The sequence below is a fragment of the Vipera ursinii genome, assembly GCF_947247035.1.
Source record: "Vipera ursinii genome assembly, chromosome: 5".
Lineage (NCBI taxonomy): Eukaryota > Metazoa > Chordata > Lepidosauria > Squamata > Viperidae > Vipera > Vipera ursinii.
In genome coordinates this window covers 5513735-5541221 of record NC_139518.1, presented here as the reverse complement: position 1 = coordinate 5541221, position 27487 = coordinate 5513735, and the positions used below count along the sequence as shown (strand labels likewise).

At 41.4% G+C, this 27487-nt stretch overlaps 1 protein-coding gene and 1 long non-coding RNA gene across 2 annotated transcripts in view; one reads left to right on the top strand and one right to left on the bottom strand.

Annotated features, from left to right (window-relative positions):
- The window catches only part of LOC310641156 (cytochrome P450 2J5-like), an 86089-nt gene extending 62550 nt beyond the window's left edge, over window positions 1-23539 (top strand). The window contains exons 3-10 of the mRNA XM_083363986.1: window positions 3797-3959; window positions 6983-7132; window positions 7312-7472; window positions 8778-8954; window positions 11592-11733; window positions 16635-16822; window positions 17706-17847; window positions 23140-23539. Of these exons, the coding sequence (XP_083220112.1) occupies window positions 3797-3959; window positions 6983-7132; window positions 7312-7472; window positions 8778-8954; window positions 11592-11733; window positions 16635-16822; window positions 17706-17847; window positions 23140-23324 (1308 nt within the window). The 3' untranslated portion in view covers window positions 23325-23539. The remainder of the gene's footprint in view (window positions 1-3796; window positions 3960-6982; window positions 7133-7311; window positions 7473-8777; window positions 8955-11591; window positions 11734-16634; window positions 16823-17705; window positions 17848-23139) is intronic.
- LOC310641219 lies at window positions 7001-21590 on the bottom strand. The gene is made up of 3 exons (XR_014492694.1): window positions 21566-21590; window positions 20845-20914; window positions 7001-7056 (listed from the first exon to the last, which is right to left on the bottom strand). It is a non-coding gene; the product is annotated as an uncharacterized lncRNA (long non-coding RNA).
- Window positions 23540-27487: the final 3948 nt, after the last annotated feature.

Genomic DNA, 27487 nt, shown 5'->3' with positions numbered 1-27487 from the left:
ACAGCAGCCCCAAATTATTAGGGTGATGGTGTTCATTTCTCTTAGTTGCAAAAGGCTGATCAATCACATAGATCCACAGATGGTTCTCAGACATGATGCCCACCTGGAGATAGTCTCTTATTTGCAGGGGAAGTTGAGAGAAGGTTTTTTTTTCCATAATAATGTCCTAATGAAGGACTTGCATGAGTGTGCATGAGACATAATTCTGGACTACATAATATCTCTGTGACCCATGAAATTCTCCTTTATTTTCAGGTAGATTTAATGGACATATGGTACACCATGATTTTAAAATAATCCTGGCATAATATCATGATAGGGACAAATATTATATAGCCCTTGTCTATGGAGTTTTTCAGTTATCCAGGTCACGATTGTCCCAAAAGGCAACTGGACTTCTTGGTTGTTTTTTTCTCGTCCCAAACTTGTCTGTTTGTGTCAGCATGTTTGTCCTTTGAGTGTGCAAGCTTCTGTCTTAATGTATTCCTGGGTTTAAAGAGTGCACATATGTTGTGTCCGGTTGAAAATCTTTCATAGCTTTTCAAATATTCCTGCTGTGTATGGAATAACAACGTTGTTCTGTTTTGTTGTTCCCTTCTTTGTCTTTATGAAACAGCTCCTGGTGGATTTTCTTTTTTTATGGAGAGAGAAAATAGAGCAATGTGGTATATGAAGTGCAATGCAGCAAGACATGTGCAGACCTATACATTGGGGAAGCAAGACCACTTCACAAACACATGACACAACACAGGGGAACAAACTCATAAGGACAAGATTCAGCAGTCCATCTGCATCTAAAAGAGAAGGGTAACTATTTTGAAGAGAGTGAAGTTCATATCCTGGACAAAGAGGACCACCGGTTTGAAAGATGAGTCAAAGAGGCCATCTGTGTCAAAACTGAACAGCCCTTCTTCAAATTTGAACAGCCCTATGACATCACCCACCTCCTGTTCACAACACAGTCCTTTCAGCAGTCCCAACAAGGTTCCACACCCATTTACACGCTGATTCAGGTGACTCTCAGGATACAGATAAACTCCCAATTGGCCTCAATCACTCTCAGGGAACTAAGGACCAATCCTCAGGATACTAGCGACCAGATGACTGCAAAGAATATAAATCCTTCCATTCCCCACTAATCAGTTAGAACTGAAGAATCATTATTACAGACAAATCAATTAATCTAGTAAAATGTTCTTGCATGATGAGAAATTTAATTCATCTTGAATGAGAAGTAAAATATTTTCAAAGAAAAAAAACCAAGAAATTCCAGTCGCCTTTTGGAAAAAGCACCTTTGGGGTACACAGCTCTTGATTTATTCATTTTTTAAAGTCCTCCTCTGTTATTTGCATGTCATATGGTGAGAGGCAACCTCATTGACCCAAATTAATGTGATAATAACTTGTTGACAAACTGGCAGCACTAATCAGACAGATGAACATTGAAAGACGTGTTGTTATTTGTTTCCCATCAATGGAATAGGTAAAATAGGAAGAAAAGCAAAACAGATCTGATAAAAGGATACAACCACATCCAGGCTTACCAGAAAGTCTCAAGGATAAAGAACCAGCAGGAAAATGATTGTGATATGGATATTGTTGCTTGTTTCTCCACTTGCTCTGCTGATTCTCCTCTTCCTGAGGCAACTCTGGTCCCGAAGACATTTGCCTCCTGGTCCTGTGGGTTTACCTCTCGTCGGGACCTTGTGGGCTGATGGGTTTTGGCTTCACGAAGATTACTTCCTTAAGGTATTTCATTCTAAATAATCAACCTGTAATATTCAAAATAATTCTCAATTGTTTTCTTTTACCATTATTACAGACAAATCAATTAATCTAGGAAAATATTCTTGCATGATGAGGAATTTAATTAATCAAATGATGGTGATGACACCTGATTAATCATTTTCCACATCATGCCAGAATATCCAAGCTAAGACCTGGTCACCAATGTTTCACAGAGCGGCAAGTGAAATAATGAAGTTGAATTATTAGAAGACAGATTCTAGTTTAATCTTGCTAATAAATTGTAAAATTGGATAATGGAACCAATTTACCAGAGAGAGGGTAGTTTCCCCGTCACTCTGCTCAAATGAGGTCAGACATTCCTCTGTTGAAGATGCTTTATTTTGTATTCCTGCAGTGGACAATAGGTTGAATTTGCTAGCCTAAATGACCTCTACTGATTTTGCAATTCTAGAATGATGAAAAAAAGTTTTTGGATCTGAGTTATAAAGATTAAGATGTGATGTTAGTTATTTATCAAATAAATATATTGCCCATTTCACCTAAGTGATTCTGGGTGGCTTACAAATAAAACCCATACAGCCATACACACGAGTCATAGATAAAAACAATGTTAAAAACAGGAGTACAGTAAATCAGTTTGAGACTTTGGGAAAAGTGCAGAGAAGAGAAACTAAGATGATTAGAAGGCCGGGAGACTAAAACATATGAAGGACAGTTGCAGGATTTGGGTATGGCTAGTCTAGAGAAAAGAAGGACTAGGGTAGACATGATAGCAGTATTCCAGTATTTGAGGGGCTGCCACAAAGAGAAGGGGGATAACTTATTTTCCACAGCACCACAGGGCAGGACAAGAAACAATGGTTGGAAGACCAAAGAGAGAAGCAACCTGAAATTAAGGAGAAACTTCCTAACAGTGAGGACAATTAACCGGTGGAACAGCTTTGCCTTCAGAAGTTGTGGGTGCTCCATCACTGGAGGTTTTTAAGAAGAGACTGGACAGCCACTTGTCTCAAATTGTATGAGAAGGGGGTTGCACTAGGAGACCTCCAAGGTCCCTTCCAGCTTCTATTCTATTCTATTCTATTCTATTCTATTCTATTCTATTCTAGTGTAGTCCAGTCCAGTCCAGTCCAGTCCATTCTAATCCAGTCCATTCTTAAAACTTGTTATACTTGCTGCCCTGTCTCCATCTTTTCTATCTTTTTCTGGAGCCAGAGAAAATGGCCCTGCCTACTGAGCAAATTGTCGTACTGAGAACAATGCAGGTTCACCAGGGTGCATTTCCCCTCTGTTGAAGATGATATTTGTCTCCAGCAGTGTCATAAGGCTCCCTATAGTCTAAAAGGCTGTTGCCAGATTCTTTTTGATTTGGGATTACTGTTGACGAAGAAGGCTTCCCTCCACAGTATTTTCATGAGCCATGTATCGCATGGAATGTGGCCACAAACCAAGCAGATTTTAACAACTTACCCAATAGTTTGTATGGATGGTCTATATAGAGACTTTGATCTGCCTGATGGGTTGCCATCCATCAGATAAAGAGCAACCCACCAGGCAGATCAAAGTCTCTATCTAGACCATCCTGTCAACATAGCAATCAGTTTGAGAATTGAAGAGTTGGTGGCTTATAAAGGAAGAAGGTCAGAGAGGTTGAGAAAGCCTCTTCAAACATCCAAATTATAGTGCTCAAAAGATGTGACTCATGAACAAGCTGTTTCAGACAACCATTGACTAACCTACCTGTCAGCCACAGGAGCAGTGGGCAGTATGAAGGCCCTCTCTTATCCAGGGCAAGGAGGAGTGGAGGAAACAGATTGGAAATGGTGGATTTTAGGCAGAAATATAGAGAAGGAAATGTCCCAGGAAAATAAAAGAAAGTGGATGGAGAAGTTCTTAGCACAAATCTTAAAGAGAGAAATTCTAAAGAGTAGAGAATATGGTGAAAGGTTTTAGAATTGAGGATTTAGGAAAGATTGTAGGTGGCATATCATATATAAATAATGTTTTATTTGATGGTAACATTTCTCAACATTGATTCACTTGGCAGCATATAAAACGATATGGAAATATATACTCCACGTGGGCTGGACCTCACCTTATAGTAGTATTGTCTGGATTCAAAACTGTGAAAGAAGCAATGACCAGCTTTCCAGAGGAATTCTCTGATCGACCATATGATGGTTTCTTGAGTACTTTACAGAACGGAAGGGGTAAGTGCAAATAATAAGAAATGGTATCTTAATAACCATCAGGCTATAATAATTTGTGGTAATATGCGTATCTATATATCTATACCTCTATCAATCTTTATTTTTCCTTTTTTAATTAGTTTTCCAATATTACAATAGTATCTTTAAAAAGCAACGTGGTGTCTGGGTTACAATAGTTCCATTTCAGACAAATACTTATTTATTTATTTATTTATTTATTTATTTATTTATTTATTGAATTTATATATTATTACAAATCTCCAAATTGTTGTAACCAATACTTCCTCTCTCTTGTTTCCTTTAATACATATTATCTCTTATCTAAATTAACATACTTCTCATTGCTATCCATCAGTCATTTAATAGTTTTCTTATATTTGTCAATACTTGGGTATATTTTATATTTTAACATTCCATCTTTAAAACATAAAACATCTTATATATTTTTCCACCTTTAATTTTACATCAATATTAAAATTAAAAGTTTAAAGTTTCTCATTCTCATTTTCATATTGCTAAATAACATCCTTTCCCTTTACACAATTTTCTCCGATACCTAGTAATGTAAATACACTTCTTATTTATCTCATTTCCATATCAATGTTAGTAGTACAATATTAGAATGGTAGTCATTAGGATACCAATTGCAAAGGAGGAGAAAGAAGAGGAGGACAATATAATATTCTTATTTCTCATTTATAATTTCCACATATTAAAAATTAACCAAAATTTCTTCCGTTTCAACATTTAATACATCCTTTCATGTCACTACTTCCAAGTATATTAGTTACATTCTCTCATTCTTAACATATATACATCTTAATCCATGTCATTTAAAGAGGTCAATATTTCAATGTTAGTATTCATACATCTGTGTTTTATTTTTAATTAGTCAGTATTTTTACCTACTCATCAAAACAATCTCTTGTAATCCAAGTACAATCATGTCTATTTTGGTATTATCTATTTAAGCCTCTTAAGGATGTCCATAGGGTTTTCATGGCAAAGATACTGGAGTGGGTTGCCATTTCCTTCTCCAGCAGATCATGTTTTGTCAGAACTCTCTGCTATGACCTTTCTGTCTTGGGTGGCCCTGCACGGCATAGCTCATAGCTTCATTGAATTACGCAAGCCCCTTCGCCACGACAAGGCAGTAATCCATGAAGGGGTCTTCCCAGTTGCAATGTATGGCAGTGAAAGTTGGACCATAAAAAAGGCTGAGTGCCAAAGAATTGAGGCCTTTGAACTATGGTGCTGGAGAAGACTCCTGCGAGTCCATTGGACTGCAAGGTGATCAAACCAGTCAGTCCTAGAGGAGATCAGCCCTGACTGCTCTTTAGAAGGCCAGATCCTGAAGCTAAAACTCAAATACTTTGGCCACCTAATGAGAAGGAAGGACTCACTGGAGAAGAGCCTAATGCTGGGAAAGATTGAGGGCAATAGAAGAAAGGGATGACAGAGAATGAGGTGGTTGGATGGAGTCCCTGAAGCAGTAGGCGTGAGCTTAAATGGACTCCAGACGATGGTAGAGGACAGGAAGGCCTGGGGGAACGTTGTCCATAGGTTCGCGATGGGTTGGACATGACTTTGCAGCTAACAACAACAAAGGATGTCCATATTTCTTCAATCTTATTCTTGCTTTCTTCCTTTGCCATGTCATTTTTCGCTTCTTTGCCTCAGGGTCATCAAAGCATTCTTGTGTTATTATATCATATCGAAGTAGCCCTCCAGTCTCCATTTTTGAAGAATTGAGGAGTCTGTTAACAGTGCCAAATCTCATTGTTTTCACCTCTTGATATAATTGTCCTGGACTAAATAATTTTTTTTCCACCTGTTTCCCATTATGGTCTTCAAAAGTCTGTGTTTGTTGAATAGTTAATTCTTCTGCCAATGTATTTGATTGTTCAATTTCTTCTGTCAAGTTCTGTCCCGATAAAATATTAGTTGTAGTCACAGTTTGAGTTTGTTTCTTCAAGATGCTAATTCTTTTCCAAAAGCTCTTATTTCATCGCCAACTGTAGAAAGGAACTGATAAGTTTGGTAAGATATTTCCCACATAGCATATATTTGTTTTTGAAACTCTTCCATGGTGGAGTTTCACATCTGGTATTCAAGGTTAATCTTATCCATCTCTATCAATCTATCTCTGTCTCTGTCTCCGTTTCCATATCCATATCCACATGAATATCTCTATCTCTATCTCTATCTCTATCTCTATCTCTATCTCTATCTCTATCTCTATCTCTATCTATCTATCTATCTATCTATCTATCTATCTATCTATCTATATCAATCTATCTATATCAATCTATATATATATATCAATCTCTATCTATCAATCTCCATCTCCATCTCCATCCCCATCTCCATATCTATATCTATATGAATAATCTCACACTTTTGAGATATATACGAGAGAGCTTTCTCCACTCTACACCAAGTTATTGTGCATATCCATAGTTTTCTGTTTGGTCCATTACATTCATATGTTGATTTTGACATTATTTCTTTTTCATTAAAATTCTACCTCATTTTTTCCCCTGAGGCTCTTGTAAGTCAACTAAAAATTTCCACATCTTCCCTTTCCTCTTCTCTCCATTCCTTTTTTTGTTCATATTTTGCTTTTTTGTTCATATTTTGTTTCTTCCTTCAAATTTTCATTATCATCAATTCCTCTCTATATAAGCATTCCACCTAAAGACATTAATTTCAGAATAACTACCTAACTATGCATAATCATATACTCACTATTTCCATGTACAAGAATTAGGTTTAGGTGGGATAGTTTAATTTAGTCACCGCACCACATATGTCTCCCAGTGTCTATGTGACTTCCAAAATGATTAAATATTTTTTTAAAGAAAAAAATAACATGGCCATAATTTTACAAAACAACAACATGTCAGAAGGGTTTCGTATTCCCACCTGAAATTCAGAGAATACAACTACACCTGTGTTTGTTTGTTTGTTTTTAGCATAAATGTCCTCAGGAATCACTTATCATTCTCTGCTGATGCCCTCAGGTATTGTTTTCTCCAATGGCCACATCTGGAAACAGCAGCGACACATTGCCATCACTTCTCTGCGGAAGCTGGGCCTGGGAAAGAAAAGCATTGAGTATCAGATAGAAGACGCAGCTCAGACGTTGGTGGAGATTTTTAGACAAAAAAAAGGTATGCAATTTGGGGTAATGACTCAAATCTCTGTCTGTAATTTTTTAAAAAAACAGATGTATTTGATTTGATTTTTAAATTTTTTTTGAAATAATTGGCAGAGTTCCCAATTCTCTTCCTTCATCCCCTTTACAAGCCCTGTTCCTTAAGTATTCATTATAAAATACCTTCATTTGCAGGACAGCCATTTGATCCATCACTTCCAATACTAAATGCAGTTTGTAATATCATATGTGCTTTGAGTTTTGGATGTCAATTTGCTCCTGAAGATGAAAACTACCAAAAGCTAACTCAAGCCCTTGAAACACTTGTGAATTTCACTGGTAACTTTTTCCATATTGTGAGTCATGTTTTCTACTAAAGAGACAAAGTTCCCACACCAATTATATTTCCGTCTGATTTAGTGCTTGAGTTGGGACTAGAATTCAGAGTTTCTCAGTTTCTAGACTTGTGCATAGACCACTAAACCAAAGTGATTCTACCTATGAAGGAATCCATCATTTTAGTATCACCAGCAGCTGGCCAACCATGCCATATGTTTCAACCACCACTTCCTGGGACAGTCTTTTGTACGCAGTGGTGGGATTCAAATATGTGAACAACTGGTTCTCTGTGTGGATGTCGCTTCCAGAAGTCCGTTCTGGGCCTGGGCAACAAAAAACTAGCTACTGGTTCTCCAGAAGTGGTGCGAACTGGTTGAATCCCACCACTGCTTGTACTGCTCCCAATTGTTCCTTTTAAGTTTTTCCTTCCAAGACTCTTGTCATCTCAGCTGTTCTACCTCAAAACACCCTAATTTAGAAATGTTGTTCTTAAAGCACAGAGTAGAGAACTATATATAATATCCTAGTGGGGTCTGAATAATGAGGAAGAAAGAGGAAGAATGATATATCTTGATCTTGATACCAGACTTATTTATATATAACCTAGGATTATACACCTTGTAATCATAATCGAGTCCCAATTTTGGTTGTAAAGTGTTGCTGTCATAATGTGTCATTTGAGTCACCATGTGATTGGACTTGATTTTACAGCTATTTTTACCATTATTGTTCTGAATCACAGTGGTTGTTAAGCACATCACATGTTCATAATTCTGATTCCAGTTTATCTCATAGGTGATTTTGGTTGAAACATATTTTGTAAAACACTACCAGGGTTGGAAGCCTCTGAATCTCTCTGAACTGAGATATCCATTTTGGATTCTGAGATGCTAACTCAGCATACTAGATCACAAGCTAGCAGACTGTGGAAATTCAACAATTGTAGTTAATGCATTATTTAGATGGCATGTAAATCCAACTGGCCTAATTAATTACATCATAGCTCAGTTAGCCACAAGTAATCATATTTACAAAGGCTCCTGGGGACAATGAGAAGAATAAGATAATTTTATAATAGCTTTATAATGATCTATTTGCCTCCAACATTATCTGTAAAGAATTTGTAAATAGCTTTTCTGGAGCGTTCTTGAGGTCTGACACCATGTAGGCTCCTTTCTGGAGCGTTCTTGAGGTCTGACACCATGTAGGGTTTGTAATGTTTTTCTTTGGTTATTAAATGCTGTCTATTACTGTCAGCTGCTTGGGAGTCTTTTCTAATTGTGGTAGGAAATAAATAACTTTTCTTCTTCCTTTTTTATGAGATGTACGGTTTGTTTCCACAAATAATGAAGTACCTTCCAGGCCCTCACAAGGTGGCCCAGGCATCTAGAGAGCTGATCCTTTCCTTTGCAAAGCAGGAAATAGAGAAACACAAGGAATCCAGTTCTCTGCATGAACCACAAGATTTCATTGATCACTATCTACTACAGATGGAGAAGGTATGGGTTTATTGTGGTTCAATACTTGGACAAGGAATGATTACATTCCTCAATATAAATAAACAAGGGGAGCTACTGGAACTATCTTCTTTGGATTTTTTTCTTTTCTTTTTCATTCATCTCCCATTCTGAATTTAGCCCATGCTAAATTCTGGTTGCTTCTAAGTAAGAGTTACATTAAGCCTCTGCAATATTAGACTTGGGAGTCTGTGGGAGGAAAAATAAATTCCGAAATAGCTGCTTTTTCAACAACAAAGTGATTGCAGCACCGCCCCCCCCAGCTGTTGAAGCTGTTGAATTTACTTGTAGACCAGGGCTCCCTGGAGGATCTTGTGGGATGATTCTAGGACTCTCCGGAACCCAGGAGATTCATATAAACTGAAGCAGGGGTGTCAAACTAACAACGTCACGTGACATGTCGCGACGTATCGTGACTTTTTTTGCCATTGCCAGCAATGGGGTGAGCGCAGTTTCGCTATGATGCATCCGGCCTGTGGGCCGGCTGTTTGACACCCCTGAACTAAAGGAATGCTGGTTCCTTCTCTTGTTCAGTTGAAAAAGCAACACGTGCAGCAAAAAAACCTTTCAGAGAGCTCTAGGGATCTGTCCCTGGGGGTGTTGTGCATTGACCATCTTTTCACCGGAAGCACCTTTCCCCTTTTTTCCTGCAATCTCCCTCGCTTGGTTTCAGCTTCCCTTGCTACAAGAGAAAACAGGCTGAAACGGAGTAAGGGAGATTGCCAGGAATGCGAATCGGCTGATCTCGCGCTGCTGCAATCTGCCTCGTTTCAGCCTGCTTTCTCTTGTAGCAAGGGAAGCTGAAACTGAGGGAGGGAGATTGCAGGAGCGCGAGATCGGCTGATTCGCATTCCTGGCAATCTCCCTTACTCCGTTTCAGCTTGCTTTCTGCAAGAGAAAGCCAGGCTACAGGGCCACCTCCGCAGGTACTGCTCTAATGTGGAGAGGGAAGGACAAAGAGGGAGGGAAGGAAGAAAGGAAGGAAGGAAAGAAGGAAGGGACAATGGGAGAGGGAGGGAGAGAGAGAAATAGAAAGAGAGAGAGAAAGAGAGGGAAGGAGAAAGAAATAGGGAGGGAGAGAAAGAGGGAGAGAGAGAGGAGGAGAAAGAAAGGGAGAGAAATAGAGGGAGAGAGAGAAAGAGGGAGAGGGAAAGAGAGAGGGAGAGAAACAAAGGGAGAGAAAGACAAAGAGGGAGAGAGAGACAAGGAGAAAAGAGGGAGGGAAATAGAGGGAGAGAGAGAAAGGGAGAAATAGAGAGAAAGAAAAATAGAGAGGGAGAGAAAGAGCGAGAGAGAAGGAGAAAGAAAGGGAGGGAAATAGAGGGAGAGAGAGAAAGAGGGAGAGGGAAAGGGAGAGAAAGAAAGAGAGAGAGAGACAAGGAGAAAGAAAGAGGGAGGGAAATAGAGGGAGAGAGAGAAAGGGAGAAATAGAGGGAAAGAGAAAAATAGAGAGGGAGAGAAAGAGGGAGAGAGACAAGGAGAAAGAAAGAGGGAGGGAAATGGAGAGAGAAAGAGGGAGAAATAGAGGGAAAGAGAAAAAGAGGGAGAGAAAGAGGGAGAGGGAGAGAAAGAGAAGGAGAGAGAGAAATTAAATTAGTAACATGATTGTTAAGTGAATCTGGTTTCCCCACTAACTTTGCTTGTCAGAAGGTTGCAAAAGGCAATCACATGACCCTGGAACAATGTGACCATCATAAATATGAATCGATTGCCAAGCATCTGAATGTAAATCACATGACCCTGGGGATGCTGCAATGGTCATAAGTGTGAAAAATGGTCATAAGTCACTTTTTCAGTGCCGTCGTAACTTTGAACAGTCACTAAGTGAATTATTGTAAGCCGAGGACTACCTGTACTTTATCATTTTTTTCCTTTTGGGGGGGGTCAAGTTTTTGACACCTTGCTGGGCGACTGGTGGTACTCGGACATTGCCTTGTCCTAAAAGTGGTACAATGGATGAAAAGGTTGAAAAGCCCTGTTTTAGTATACCGGTACTATTTGGTTCAGAATATTTTTTTCTTGTTTTCCTGCTCTAAAAACTGGGTGCGTCTTATGGTCAGGTGCGTCTTATGGTCCGAAAAATACGGTAATTTAACAGGAAAAGTAGGGGGTCATCTTATAAGCCCAGTTGTCTTATACGCCGGAAAATATGGTAGATGCAGTTCTGTTAAGGACTACATGTTGAGTGCGGTTAGTCAGCCACTTCTGAATCAATCTGCTAGTAACGCTATCTAACCCACTTTTTTCTATTGTATCAAGTAGTAGGTCATAGTGTACGTTGGCCTTACTGAAGTCGAAGTAAATTATGTCCATGGCATTTTTCTGGTTGACTACTTTAGTCATGTTGTCAAACATTTACTGAAGTAACCAACCAATCAACCAAACATAAAAGAAAAGAAAAGAAAATGCATTCAAGTTCTTCCAAGGCTGAACCTCTCTTTGATCTAGACTACTTTAAGATAGGGAATTATACATTTTGAATCTACCACTTTATTTTTTTACTCTCCTGCATTGATTTTTCTATCTAACTGCCAAGAATATATTTATTCTCATGGAAAATATCCACAAAAGATCCGCATAGAAATAATTGTATTTTTCATTTTCCATTTTAAACTTCAGAGCAGGAATGACCCCGATTCGACCTACAGTGAAGAAAACCTGGCTCAGTGTATTTTTGATTTTTTTGCTGCTGGAACAGACACAACCTTCGCTACTCTGAAGTGGGCACTGCTCCTCTTGACCAATCATCCTGACATCCAAGGTGAGACAGACATGGGTAAGAGAAACAAGGGTTACTCTCAGGTTTTAAAAGACAGAGAAATTTGAAATACTAAGGGCTATTGAACGATGAACTCAACCTATTAATCATAATAATTTTCCTATGAAGATTGCTGACCCTACAAGCAAAACCATGACATTTAGCAGTATTAAAGGAAAGCAAAGAATGTATATACAAAGACCTTCTTTGAATCCTGACCAATGGTAGACACCAGTGTGTGTGGTTGTGGAAAGTGAAGAGTCCCATGGGCACTGGGAGCTATGGCTAAAATGCCATAGGAACATTCTTCCTTCCATTTACCCACTTAGATAGCTCTGTATCTATAGGGTTAGGGTTAAGGTTAGCAACTTGGCCAATCCAGGACAGTGAACATGCACCAGATATGATTTTTTTGTCTGAACAGAGGGGAATTTATCATTACCCACCCCCCGGTCATGGTCAGACTATACCATGGTGTCTTTGAGATTTTCCAATGCTGTACACACACACCTTTGCAGGGAGGCTAAATCTACTCAAATGGTGTATCCTCAGTGTTTGATGGACCCACTCAGGTTGTAGAGGGAATTGGTGGATGTCTCAGGGACTCTGCTGCATTTTCTTGTGAATGTTCTGGTTACAGCCTGGAATCAGAAAGCAGCCAGAACCATGTACAGGATTGTGCCCATGCACTGTCTTCCTGGTCTATTCTCCAAAGCACCTGAAGGCAGGACAAGAAGCAATGGATGGAAACTAGTCAAGGAGAGAAGCAACCTAGAACTAAGGAGAAACTTCCTGACAGTTAGAACAATTAACCGGTGGAACAACCTGCCTCCAGAGGTGGTGAATGCTCCAACACTGGAGGTTTTTAAGAAGAGACTGGACAGCCATTTGCCTGAAATGGTATAGGGTTTCCTGCCTGAGCAGGGGGTTGGACTAGATGACCTCCAAGGTCCCTTCCAACTTTATATTATTATTATTATTATTATTATTATTATTATTATTATTATTATTATTATTATTATTATTATTATTCTTATTATTATTATTCCTGATAGTCCTGTAATTTATGGAGGAATTGATGGTGTCAAAAATGGACAAGAGACAGCTACTGGAGGAATACAAAGAATAAATCTAACTGAACATGGGTCAGAGTTGCCATTAAATCCTACCTTATACCTGAGTGCTGCCCAATGAATCTGTTTAAGGTCACCAGGACCCTCCTTAGGGAAGGAGAGCTCAGATGATTATTTAGAGGAACATGAGGAGGAATTTGTCACACACCTAACAGATAACTCAAAGATGCTTTTTCAAAAGGCAGTTGGATTGTTTGTTTGTTTGTTTTCCTTGATGGGGGAAAGGGAAGGGGATGGAAGGATAGGTATTGACAGTTGAGACTAGATAGTGGGGGGATGGAAGGTCAGGTTTTGCCTGGAGGATGGGAAGAGGAATGGAAGTATTGTATTTCTTTGCAGTCTTCTGGTCATTAGCACTCTCGGTGAGAGCTCCTGAGGTCCCTTGGGGGTTTATCTTTGCCCTCAGGGTTACCTGAATCAGGATCCAATTGGTTGTGAAATCTGTATTGTGGACTGGAGATGGGTGATGTCTTATCCCTCTCCTTCTGTTGGTTGAGAGAGGGCTGCTCAATGTTAACATAAATGGCCTCTTTTAGCCCTTTTTCAAACTTAATGACCGTCTCTAAAATGTGGACTTTGCTGCTCTGTCAGTGGAAGAAGCAGGCAAGACAGCTGTCTAACGGAAAGCTCTTTATTTTGGAACCGGGCAAAGAACAGGTTAACAACGCTTCTATTTATACTTCAGCTGGCCAGTCGACGGCCAATCAGGGCAGTGCCGGTTTCCCGCTGTTTGGTTGGACCAATCGGCGTCTGCGAGCTTTGACAGCTCGGAGCTGTCAAACTGCTTGTGCCTGCACGGTACCAGGCGGTTCTTGACAGCCGAGAGCTGTCAAACGGTTGCGCCTGTGTAGTCGCTTCCCAGCAGCTTTTGACAGCTGTCAAAAGCTGCCGCGGTTTTACCTCAACTCCGAACTTTGTGTATTACGAATCTTTAACGAGTGTAACTTATTAACATGTGAATACACAACACCCCGTACCCCTCTCCCAGACTGGTGTGGAGATTCTTCCGGGTGTTTTTTCGTGACGTTCCCCATTCAAAGTCTTTTAAGTACGCGGGGGGTTTCCTTGTTCTCTCAGAACGTCGGAGGGGTATTCCCTCTGGAGGTTCTGCTTCCCTTGGCTCGGGGGGTGATGTGTCTGGGTTGGCGTTTGACTCACGGGGTTCCGGGTTCCTCCCGTTAGATGTGTGTGGTGGGGGTGGTGTGCTTGGTCTGGGGGGAATGTGATGTGTTGGGATTTCGTTGCTACCCCTTCCCCCAATGTTTTGAGGGCTTCGTTGACGCAATTGGTCGATGTGCCGGCGTAGGTGGTCGTTGTTTTCGGTATCAATGATGTATGACAAGGGTCCAGTCTGCTCTAGTACAACCCCCTGAATCCATTTGTTCCCTCCCCCGTAGTTCCTAGCCCAGACGGCTTGGCCGACAGTGAGGGTTCTATGCTGAATGGGCAGGTCAGGTTCCGCTGTGGTTTTGTTTTTTAGCGCGAACGGGACTCTCCTAGCTTTAATTCTTATGGGCATTACATTGGGGTTTAATTTTAGTGACACTGGGGGGCCGGTATACTTCCCTAACGAGCCATCCAACACGTCAGCGAACTGTTGGCAGACAGCTTCTAGGCTTAAAGACTGAGTGGAATTGACGCCTGTTAGTGCTATTCCTAAAGCCTCGAACCAGTCAAGTCCTAGTAAGCTGGTTCAATTTTCTTGCGTAACTAGAATTGTGAGGGACCCTTTGAGGTGCCTAAATTCTGTCAGAATTATGGCTTTTCCCTTGAGTGATGGGTTTTTTTTGGAAATCGGCCAGGCGTAAATTGGTGGGTCGTAAGGCAGGTTGCTGCCGGCTCTGGCTGCAAATATTTTTGTAAGTTCCCCAAGAGATGAGGGAGACCAAGGATCCTGAATCGACCTCCATCTCACAGGAAACCCCGTGGAGCAGGACGCTCACTTTAACTTTGGGCTTAAGCACTAGATGGACTGTACCCTCCCCCATACTTTCCCTGACAATACTAGGGACCTAGAGGTTTTTTTCCCGCTAGACGTTGGTGGGTCCGTACCTGCGGATGTCACCTCTAATTCATGCAGGTTCTCTCGGCTCAGGCTATGGCATACAGCTCTGAGGTGTCCCGTTTTGCCACAGCCGTGGCATTTGGCACTGCGGAAACGGCACAATGCTCTCGGGTGGTTTCCCCCACAGCTGGCGCATTTGGCTCTGATGCCTTGCTGGTTGGTGTTTTTGTTGTGTGGGGGGCCCCCTTGGTTGTCGCGTTGGATCTTGAGCTTCTCAAATCTACGTTGGATGGCATCAATGTTGGTGGAGACGTCATTCCCCTCTGTGACACTGTGGGCAATGTCCTCTTGGTGCAGGGACCCGTATGGTCCGCTGTCAGGAGGTCTGGGGTTTTCGCTGTGACTGTCTTCATAAGCCACGACTTCCATGGAGACTTCGGCCAAAGTTAAGGTGGGTTTGGCGATTAGCTTCTTCCGTAGGCGCTCGTCCTTCAGCCCGATGACTACCTGGTCATGGATCCGGTCCTCCAGATCAGGGAACCGGCATCGGCGTGCGGCATGCCTGACTCATGCTATGAAGTCGGTGGTGGATTCCTCGGGGAGTTGTAAGCGCCGGGTGAAGTTCACTCGCCAGAACAGCTCGGACTTGGTCGGCATAAAATGCTTACTCAGTCCCTCTGTGAGTTCAGTGTACGGAATGGTGGCGATGGGCTCTGGGCTGAACAGTCCTATGGCCACATCGTATACGGCGGGTCCGCTGAGGCAAAGGAGCACTGCTGCCTTGGCTCAGTCGTCCATTATCTTATTGACCAACAGGAACCCTTCTACCTGGCCCCAGTGCGACTCCCAGCACTCTGGGTGGCGAATGTTGAATTCGCGGATGTGGCCGAGGTTGGCCATACTGTCCCAGTTGTGGGTACTGCTTTGCGGGTGTTGGGGAAGCTGTGCTTCTAGCTGGTGACTTCAGCTGTGACTTAGCTCAGAGCCAAGGAAAAAAAATCTCTTCTTTCCCTTGGCTAGTGACTTCAGCAGCGCGAAGCAGTAGATCCCATCCTCGTCGCCAGTGCTCTGTCAGTGGAAGAAGCAGGCAAGATAGCTAGCTAACGGAAAGCTCTTTATTTTGGAACCGGGCAAAGAACAGGTTAACAACACTTCTATTTATACTTCAGCTGGCCGGTCGACGGCCAATCAGGGCAGTGCCGGTTTCCCGCTGTTTGGTTGGACCAATCGGCGTCTGCGAGCTTTGACAGCTCAGAGCTTTCAAACTGCTTACGCCTGTGCAGTAGCCGGCAGTTCTTGACAGCCGAGAGCTGTCAAATGGTTGCGCCTGCGTAGTCGCTTCCCGGCAGCTTTTGACAGCTGTCAAAAGCTGCCGCGGTTTTACCTCAACTCCGAACTTTGTGTATTACGAATCTTTAACGAGTGTAACTTATTAACATGTGAATACACAACATTTGCTGTCTTCAAAAGAATGGCCTTTGTCTTTCAAATGCACATGGACTGCTTAATCTTGTCCCGATTGGTTTGAGCTCCTACATTGTGCCATGTCCTTGTGGAGTAGTTGTTTAGTTTCACCTTTGTACAGATCTGCACATGTCTCATTGCATTGTAACTGCATATGTCACATTGCTCAGTTGGGTCTGGGTGTTTTATCTTTGGAGTGGACAAGCTACTGTCTTAGTGCATTCTTGGTTTCCACCACTAAAGAACGACATTCAAAAACAAACAAATGAAACACTTTCTATTTCCATCTTTTTTTTTCCTAGAGAAAGTCCAGAAGGAGATGGAAGATGTGTTTGGCTTATCGGGGTCAATTTCCTATCAGGATCGGAAGAAGCTGCCCTACACCAATGCTGTGATTCATGAAATGCAGCGTGTGAAATATATCTTGCTAGCTGGGGTTCCCAGGCAAAGTACAAAGGATGTGAACCTGAAGGGTTACCACATCCCAAAGGTAAGAAATGTATTCAGGCTGCATTCCAGTAGCTCAACATGGAATGGAAAGCTAAATATGGCAGCTGGACAGAAGCTCTCTGTTCAGGAACTGCCAATGTAGTCATGCAAAATTGAATAAGCAAGAATAACAAACTTTTTTGAGGATAAATTATGGGTTTAAAACCAAACACCTCTCAGATTTTAAAGCTAGAACCATAAACATTTATTTATTCTAGAAAGATAACAAGAGAGAGAGCAGGCTGGATTTAAGTTCAAAATTGTAGTCATGTATACTGTTCCTTAAGGGACGCGGTGGCTCAGTGGGTTAGGATGCTGAGCTTGTCGATCAGAAGGTCGGCAGTTTGCCGGGTTGAATCCTGAGTGCCGCGTAGCAGAGTGAGTGCCTGTTACTCGTCCCAGCTTCTGCCAACCTAGCAGTTCAAAAGCACGTAAAAATGCAAGTAGAAAAATAGGAACCACTACGGTGGGAAGGTAACAGCGCTCCATGCACCTTTGGCGTCTAGTCATGCCGGCCACATGACCATGGAGATGTCCTCGGACAAGCGCTGGCTCTTTGGCTTTGAAACGGAGATGAGCACCAGCCCCTAGAGTCAGAAACGACTAGCACGCATGTGCGGGGGAAACTTTACCTTTACCTTATACTGTTCCTTTGTCCAATCTGGTATAATAAAGAAATATACACCCAGCTCTCTGTTTTAATGGGAGGGAGGGGAGAAAGGAAGCTAAATAATTGAGCAGCTACTGTTCTCAGAATCTGTTTTGAGAATGAACAAATATGGGTCCACTGTGACAAGCTAAACCAAGTGTTTCATCAATATTGGTTGTTTTTTTTTGCATGTTTCTCTTATAAAAATGCTCTGTTTAATCATCTTTTTTTACAGGGGACTGTTATTGGCCTAAACTTGCATTCTGTTCTTCTTGATCCTGAACAATGGGAGACACCTAAAGAATTCAACCCAAATCACTTTTTAGATAAGGATGGGAAATTCACTGAACGAGAAGAATTTCTGCCATTCGGAATAAGTACGTCCTTGAGCCCAAAGCAGTTTATCACTTATACATTCTCATCACCTCCATCACTCAGTTGTTCTCAAATCATGATCTGAATAGAAAGCCAAGTAATCTGAAATCCTTCTAGTTTCAAAAGTATGAGAGATTGAATTTCCCCTTAGGCTGAAATTGTTGAAGTACAAATAAATGCTAGTTAAATTTAGATTGTAATCAGTAGAGCTTTGTAAGAAATATACCGTATTTTCCGGCGTATAAGATGACTGGTCGTATAAAACGACCCCCTACTTTTCCTGTTCAATTACCGTATTTTTCGGACCATAAGACGCACCTGACCATAAGACGCACCCAGTTTTTAGAGCAGGAAAACAAGAAAAAAATATTCTGAACCAAATAGTACCGGTATACTAAAACAGGGCTTTTCAACCTTTTCATCCATTGTACCACTTTTAGGACAAGGCAATGTCCGAGTACCACCAGTTGCCCAGCAAGGTGTCAAAAACATAACCCCCCCCCAAAAAAGGAAAAAATGATAAAGTACAGGTAGTCCTCGGCTTACAATGATTTACTTAGTGACCGTTCAAAGTTACGATGGCACTGAAAAAAGTGACTTATGACCATTTATAACACTTATGACCATTGCAGCATCCCGAGGGTCATGTGATTTACATTCAGAGGCTTGGCAATCGATTCATATTTATGATGGTCACATTATTCCAGGGTCATGTGATTGCCTTTTGCAACCTTCTGACAAGCAAAGTTAGTGGGGAAACCAGATTCACTTAACAATCATGTTACTAATTTAATTTCTCTCTCTCCTTCTCTTTCTCTCCCTCTCTCCCCCTCCCTCTTTCTTTCTCTCTCCTCTCTCTCCTTCTTTCTCTCTCTCCCTTTCTCTCCCTCTCCCTCTTCCTCTCCCTATTTTTTCTCTTTCCCTCTATTTCTCCCTCTTTCTCTCTTCATTTCCCTCCCTCTTTCTTTCTCCTTGTCTCTCTCTCCCTCTTTCTTTCCCTCTCTATTTTTCTCTTTCCCTCTATTTCTCCCTCTTTCTCTCTCTCCCTCTATTTCCCTTCCTTTCTCTCTCCTCTCTCTCTCCCTCTTTCTCTCCCTCTCTATTTTTCTCTTTCCCTCTATTTCTCCCTTTCTCTCTCTCCCTCTTTTCCCCTCCCTCTTTCTTTCTCCTTGTCTCTCTCTCCCTCTTTCTCTCTCTCTCCCTTTCTTTCTCTCCCTCTCTTTCCCTCTCCCTCTTTCTCTCTCTCCCTCTATTTCTCTCCCTTTCTTTCTCCTTCTCTCTCTCTCCCTTTCTTTCCCTCCCTATTTCTTTCTCCTTCTCTCTCTCCCTCCCTCTCTCTCTCTATTTCTCTCTCTCCCTACCTCTCCCATTGTCTCTTCCTTCTTTCCTTCCTTCCTTTCTTCCTTCCCTCCCTCTTTGTCCTTCCCTCTCCACGTTAGAGCAGTACCTGCGGAGGCGGCCCTGCGGCCTGGCTTTCTCTTGCAGAAAGCAAGCTGAAGTGGAGCACGGGAGATTGCGAGGAACGCGAATCAGCCGATCTCGCGCTCCTGCAATCTCTCTCACTCGGTTTCAGCTTCCCTTGCTACAAGAGAAAGCAGGCTGAAACAAGGGAGATTGCAGCAGCGCGAGATCAGCCGATTCGCATTCCTGCAATCTCCCTCACTCCGTTTCAGCCTGCTTTCTCTTGTAGCAAAGGAAGCTGAAACCGAGCGAGGGAGATTGCAGGAGCGTGAGATCGGCGTTTCTCAGCACGTGCTGATTTGTGCTCCTGGCAATCTCCCTTGCTTTCCACTTGTGGAGGTTGGGGCTGGCCATACGGATCAGTTTCAGACCATAAGACACACCCTCGTTTCCCCCCATACTTTTTTGGGGGGAAAGTGTGTCTTATGATCTGAAAAATACGGGTATAGGGTTTGGGCTATACTCGCTGTATAAGACTACCATATTTTCCGGCATATAAGACGACTGGGCGTATAAGACAACTGGGCGTATAAGACGACCCCCGACTGTTGAGAAGATTTTCATGAGTTAAAAAGTCATCTTATACGCCAGAAAATACGGTACAAGATTGCACAATTTTCTCTGGGGCAAAATTGTTAGTTAAATCCAACCATTTGGTTGTAGCATCTTACCAATAAAATTGGACCACAGATTTATAGTTCCAGATGCATTAAGCTCTGCCATTTTAATACTGTAGCATTCCCCCTACCACAGTGCTTCCATCTTTTGTGCACCAATGAATCCTTCTCCATTGATGGTGCAGATAGCAAAGAGACATATTCAGTGATGATAGATATGAAAAGCTATTTTTGTCCCAGAAAGCTTAGTCCTTTTTACCTGGTGTGCAGGCTTTATGAACCACCCCAGAAAAGTGGACAGGAAAAGATTTTTATTTGCCAATAAAAGTTTTATCCAGAAGCAAGTTACAAATGGGAACACCACTGGTTGGAATGGACCCCCTTTTATACATTTTTTGAAAAGCATACATTTCCATGAACCCATCTTACAAGCCAATCAGTAAGAGCAACATCTTGCATACTTCTTCAGGGGTCACAGTAACACAGTTCAGCTAAAGCTTACCATTAAAGGTTACAAGATAGACTAAGATGTTCATCTTATTAATAACATTCCTCTTCCTAAAAACCTTACTGAGCAATTTGGTACCAGGACCTTGTCAGGCATTCCTCAGCAAGAGATAGATTGTCTCCTCAATCTGGCATTATTTCTTTTTGAAAAAGCAGTTTGACCAAAGTCTAACCACACCAATAGATTTAAAGCACTCTGTCAAAAAGCTACTGTCTGAATTTAACTTTAGCTTGTTTTTCTTCAGCCAACCATTTATCAGGTTTAAGTCACATTCAAAGAAACTGATTATTTCCTTGAAGTTGGCTATTAGGGATCACTAGACTTGGCAGTTATCACACACTGATGTCACTCTATTCCCAGACTCTGCTCATCCACATCGATGACCAAATTAAATAGGAATATCAAAAAATCACCTTGTGCGTATAGTCCAACATGAAGGACTGGAACCTCTATGCCCGCAAAGCACAACTCCAATTGATGGCCCTGAAGGATACATGGTCAATGAATTCAAAGTAACTGAGGGAAGCAGGAAAATTATTTCTCCCCACATCCAGCTTCTGGCATAACTTATTTGCCAAGCAAACCAAACCAGATTCAATAGCACAGATAGACAGATGAAGTCCCAGTTGAAATGGCCAGTTTCATTCAAATGGATTTGTGGCTGTGAGACCATTGGTAGTCACCTGTGATATTTGAGAATGACTTGTAATGATAAAGCAAGCTGTGATTAAACTCTGCTAGTAAAAAGAAGCACTCATGAGTGATGACGTAACTATCCAGGCCATCTCCATATTTTACAAATCAGCCAGGACTCCACAATAGATGAGGCATAAGATTCCCATGATTGATTCTATTCAGACTTATCTAGTATCTTAACCAAACTATTTTCATGGCCCTTTGTTCATGTAGAATATAATCTGAAAGTCATCTCCAGTTTCTGCAAAAAATGATTGCCATCCCTACAGAACTTTCATCTGTCTATGGCAATAAGAGTTATCAAAGCTGGTTCTTGACTCATCACTCAGGTTCTTGAGTAACCACCCAGGCCATGTCCATATTTCACAAATCATCCAGGATTGTACAACAGACAAGACATAAGATTCTCTTGGTGCTCCATCCAGACCTATTTGGTACCTGGACTGGACTCTTTTGGTGGTCCATCATCCCTACAGAATGTGGTCTGAAGAAGGACATCTCCAATTTCTGCAGAAGCTGATTTCCATCCCACACAATGGCATCACAGCTATCCATGACAATAAGTCTTTTGCAGAGCAGGTTCTTCAGACAGAAACAAAATATAAAAGTCAACATCTTGGACTCAATAGAATTTGGGCCAGATCCATGGCAGTCACTGCAAACCTGCCATGCTGCACCACTCTGAAAGTGACAATCTCAGAATGGATATTTAAATCCCTGAGGATTTAAAATGCAATCCAATGCCACAATAGCAATTACTCTGAAGAGGACAGGAAGAAAGGTTATTTTGCAGACTGTTAATCCCACATTTGTCCAGGCAGCCAGGTGCAGAAAAAAAACCCTAACAAGAATATGTGTGTGATCACTGAAAGAGAATTCCTATAGATTATGTCCATTCCACCTCCATCTCCTCCAGCTGTAACACAATGCAATGTGGAATAACGTATTAGTATACAATTTACCAAGGGACGCGGTGGCTCAGTGGGTTAGGACGCTGAGCTTGTCGATCAGAAGGTCAGCAGTTTGCCGGGTTGAATCCCGAGTTCCGCATAACAGAGTGAGCGCCTGTTACTCGTCCCAGCTTCTGCCAACCTAGCAGTTCAAAAGCATGTAAAAATGCAAGTAGAAAAATAGGGACCGCTACGGTGGGAAGGTAACAGTATTCCGTGCCCCTTTGGCGTCTAGTCATGCCAGCCACATGACTACGGAGACGTCCTCGGACAAGTGCTGGCTCTTTGGCTTTGAAACGGAGATGAGCACCAGCCCCTAGAATTGGAAACGACTAGCACGCATGTGTGGGGGAACCTTTACCTTTACCTTTATACAATTCACCAGTGGAACAGTTTGCCTTCAGAAGTTGTGGGTGCTTCATCACTGGAGGTTTTTCAGAAGAGACTGGACAGTCACTTGCGTGAAATTGTATAGGGTCTCCTATTGGAGGAGGGGGTTGGACTACAAGACCTCCAAAGTCCTTCCAGCTTTATTCTAATTGATTGACATTGATTCATTGATTGATTGATTGAAAATAGTGGACAGAGAGAGATGAGAAAGTGATTTCCCTCTTGTAGGCCCATCTCTGGAAAACATGTCAGATCATTTTTTTTTCATGGGTGTATAGCTTTTCCTTTGAAATGGTGAACCATTTAGTACAAACTGAATTAAAGGCATCTCTCTGATGGGTGTCAACAAACAAAATAAAAGAGAGAAAGTAGCTTTATTCCAAAGGTGCTTTTTTCAAGGCAACTGGACTTTGTTTTTTTTCTTTGAAGATGTTTCACTTCTCATCCAAGAAGTTTCTTCAGCTCTGACAGGAAGGTGGGGAATGGAAGGATTTATACTCCTTGCAGACAACTAGTCATTTGCCTTCTTTCAGGGAGTCGTTGAGGCCACCTTGAGGTTTCTCTGTGTCATCAAGGTCACCTGAGTAGTGCAAATGGGTGTGGACCCTTCTTGGAACTGCCAAAAGGACAATCATTATTATCCACTTCATGCATGCCTTGTCTTATCTACAGGTCAACGTTCCTGTGTGGGAGAGCAGCTGGCAAGAATTGAAATCTTCATCTTTCTCACCAGCCTGTTGAGGGCCTTCAGTTTCCGGTTGCCTGAAGGAGTGAAAGAACTCAATGAAGCCCCTGTTGTAAAAGTTACATTGCATCCACATCCTTATAAACTATGTGCTATTCCCACACAGGATTAAATTTAAATAACATTAAAAGGATAAAAGTAAATATAGAGTAGTATGGGAGATGAAAATATAGCCCCCTCCTCATATAACAAGATGAGGCTGGAGCAAACCTGTGATAGGCCCCACAGTAGTGATTTAAAACAATACGAAGCTTTGACTTGAACTTTATACTATTTCACAATACGAATGTACTATTTGTAATCTGTGCAATATGATATTGCATAGTAGATAGGTCTATGTATATTTGGAACATGAGTATTATAACCGTGGGAGAAATAGGAAACTAAAAGTAGCTGATGGATGCAGGTTCCAATGTACATGGGTATATTTGGAAAGTTATGTTCAGCAGAAAGTATATGTGAAAAGTAGGTCATCAGAGAGTCAGTAAGAGGTCAGCAAATGTCAGCAGAAGTCAGCAAAAGTTAGCGGACCATCTGCCTACAGTCGTAGAACAAGAAAGGGTATAAATGGTTGGGACTGGACCTGATTGATTTGCCATTGGCCTATAGCTGCCCTATTGGAATTTGCTATAACTATATAGTCCTCATTGCAATGGGTTATTAATGTATGTGATGATGTGTTATTATGCTTGCTATGTTCTAAATTATTAGAAAAATAAACCTCTGAATCTTAAAGTAAGAATTATTGGTTTGTGTTGCTGTCTCTTGTCTTTTCCATTGGGTTTTTTCCACGACAGTAGCTTTTCAGTATAAATGTTTCTTACATACCTATTCACTTAATATTGTGTTCTGCTTCTTTTTACCCAATACTAAAACTTATTCAATGTATTGCTGGGTTCACACAACAAACTTAACCTGGTCAACCAAAGACCAGAAGTCCCAAAGGTGCTTTTTCAAAAGGCAATTTGACTTTCTTTGTTTTTCCTTGAAGACATTTCACTTCTCATTCAAGAAGCTTCTTCTGTTCTGACTGAATGATGGAGAATGGAAGGATTTATATTTCTTGCAGTCATCTGGTCATTAGCCTCTCTCTGAGAATTGTCAAGGCCACTTAAAGTGTTATTTGTGTCCTCAGGGTCACCTGAATAGTGCAAGTGGGCATGGAATCTTCTTGGAACTGAAAGAACTCAAAGGAAATGCTAACAATCAGATGACTACAAGGAATATAAATTGTTCCATTCTGAAACAATTCAGAATGAATACATATGATTGCTCAGTAAAAGTATTGCCAACATAGCCAAGTAATGGGGCTCATGGTCTTATGGCCTTAAATCTGGCATACCACCAGGTCATCATTGCCATATGAATGGCCAGCAGAGATAGGGCTATTTTAATCTATTGAGCAAGAATGTTCCCAAGGATAGGAGCTTTACATGCAGCTACATATTACACCAGTTGTAATTTCCTAATACTGTTCAGGGACAGTCAAATGTAGAGTGTATTACAGTAATCCAGATTATCAACACTGCTAACATTGGATTATTTTTGGATGGAAATGTAGTCATCTGTCCCCTTTCGCTTTTAGATTTAGATTATGCTGGGATGGTGGGATGTGAATGAGAGTCCAGCTAGACATAACAACACTAAACTTAGCATGAGAATCAAGGTTATTGAGCCCAGAGCTGATAAAGAATTGGTGGACTGGAGAGGAAGCCCGCGCTTCAAGCTAATTGGGGAATGTGGTTTATGACTGTTAATTGGAGGAGGGAATTGTGGTTTGATACTATGTGCCCAGGGAAGGGGAATTCAGGTTTTGGCTTCGATTATGCAGTGCCGATGTTATGAGGATGTTGTAAGTTGTAGATCAGCACCCGGTTGTCATGGGCCGGGCTGAGGTGTGGCGGGCCAGTCCTTTGCTCTTTTCAGAGCAGGTCCCCAGGCTGGATGGAAACACATGTCAGGCCACATCTGGCCCGCGGGCCTTGTGTTTGACATGTCTGGACTAGTTGTTCAGCTTCTCCGCTATAAGAAGCCACCCCTACCTGAAGCTGAGTTGAGGCCACAGCAACCCAAATGGCATCTACTCCCCCCCCTGAAAACCTCCAACCACTGCAGCTACTGGAAATCCCAGGCCACCTGCAGGCTCACCGATCAAGTGTTAAAGTGTGCATGTATGTTATGTTGGCTGAAGATCTTCCTGACCTTTTCTAATATTCCTGCAATGAATGGAATGACTACATTGCTTCATTTATTGTTTTCTTGCCTGCTGTGGAGGAGTTCCTGCTGTGTCTTTTTTGGGATTGGATAATTTATTACTGGTTGAATATTTAGAATTAAGGAAATTATCTTCACAAAGCCCAAACCTGTCAGGTTTTTTCCCCTCTTTGATGCTTTCCAGTCAGTCTAGAGGTGGTTGTTCCTTTTTATCTGATGCTTTTTATTTCTCTTCCTGGTTTTCTGTATTCCGTTGCTAGGAAACTAATAGAAACATGTCTTTTGAGGCTCTGATTGATTAGCACTGGTGCATTGTCAAACAGGTATTACCCCATTCATTGATTGACATAGTTCTGACTGTGTGCTACTTAGGTGCCTGAGGAAGAGATGTTTTTTTTTTTTTTAAAAAATCAAGGGCATGGGATGGGGTGGGAGCAAAAAGTTTGCAAAAGAAAGTCACGTATTGTATGTCACCCAGAGTCACTTCAAAGAATGAGACAATTTATACATAAAAAATTAGTAACAAACAAGAAGATGTTAGAAGGACAACTGGAGGGTTCTTATCTTTGAGGCATGACCTGGCACCCAGTTACCATGAAGGTGGTCCTATGAAGAGATAATTATGGAATGACTCTAGGAACCAAGTGAAACCTGAATCATTCTTAAAATTCTGTGTACCCTGAGGAGAAAAAGAAAACATCTGGAGCCTAGGAACAAGGGCAGATGTGAGTTTCAAAGAAAAGAAAATCTTATAAGGATTCAGCTCCTAGGTTGTGCTCAGAATGAAACACATCAAGGCTAATTTGGTTGTAAAGAATAAACTGAATTAAAAAAAAATACTGGGCCCCAATATAAAACACAATAAAGAATAGCTAGGTCTGTTCCTAGTCTACAGAGTTGGGCAATTATCCTTGCCAAGCATGGATCATTCTCAGATGTGTGCCTGGATTAGACAGCTGGGTTTATGATATAATTGAGAAGTAGGTATTGTGAAAGTACTTACTGTATAATTTAATACTTGGATTAAGCACACAACCACGAAGAGCTAATGCAGAATCTATTCCAACAGCCCTTCCTTATTAGCACAATCCTTTCAGCAGTCCCAACAAGGTTCCACACCCATTGACACGCTGATTCAGGTGACTCTGAGGATACAGATAAACTCCCAATTGGCCTCAATCACTCTCAGGGAACTAAGGACCAACCCTCAGGATGCTAGCGACCAGATGACTGCAAAGAATATAAATCCTTCCATTCCCCACTAGTCAGTTAGAACTGAAGACCCATTATTACAGACAAATCAATTAATCTAGTAAAATATTCCACAACCAAGAAGCTTCTTCAGCTGAAACGTCTTCAAAGAAAAACAAGAAACTCCAGTTGCCTTGTGAAAAAGCATCTTTGGGATAACTATGACCTGGATGACTGAGAATCTCCATAGACAAATCCAGAGATGGTTCTCAAATAGTCTGATGCCCTCATTAAGACATTTTATTATTGGCAAGGGAAACTGAGTGAGATTTTTTTTTCCATGATAGTATCCTGATGACGGGCTTCCAAGTGTGTGCCTGAGACATAATAATGGACTAGATAATATTTTTGTGATCCAAAACATTCTCCTTTTTATTTATTCAGATAAATTTCATAGACAGGTGGTACACCATGATTTTTAAGTAATTCTGGCATAGTATCACATTAGGGCACATTAGATCACACAACCCTTGGTTTTAAAAAAATCTCCTCCTCTGCCATTTGAGTAACACATGTCAGATTATATTAACCTGATTAACATAATAGTAACTTGCTGACTGTAGAGATGGAGGTCAAGGATATGAAGGGACCGTGTGCAGAAAACTGCCTGCCTTGGTATCTTGTTTACCGTCTGTCTATGAGCTCACTCCAATTAGCACCGCCGAGGACTGCCAGAAACCATCAAGATATGTGAGACTCTACCCTGGCTGGGATGTTCTTAAAGATTGACAAGAGAGTACACCAATAAACAATGCTTTTACAATGCTTTTGCTGTGCGCTCTTTCCTGCTTGTTAAAAACTGTATAAAAG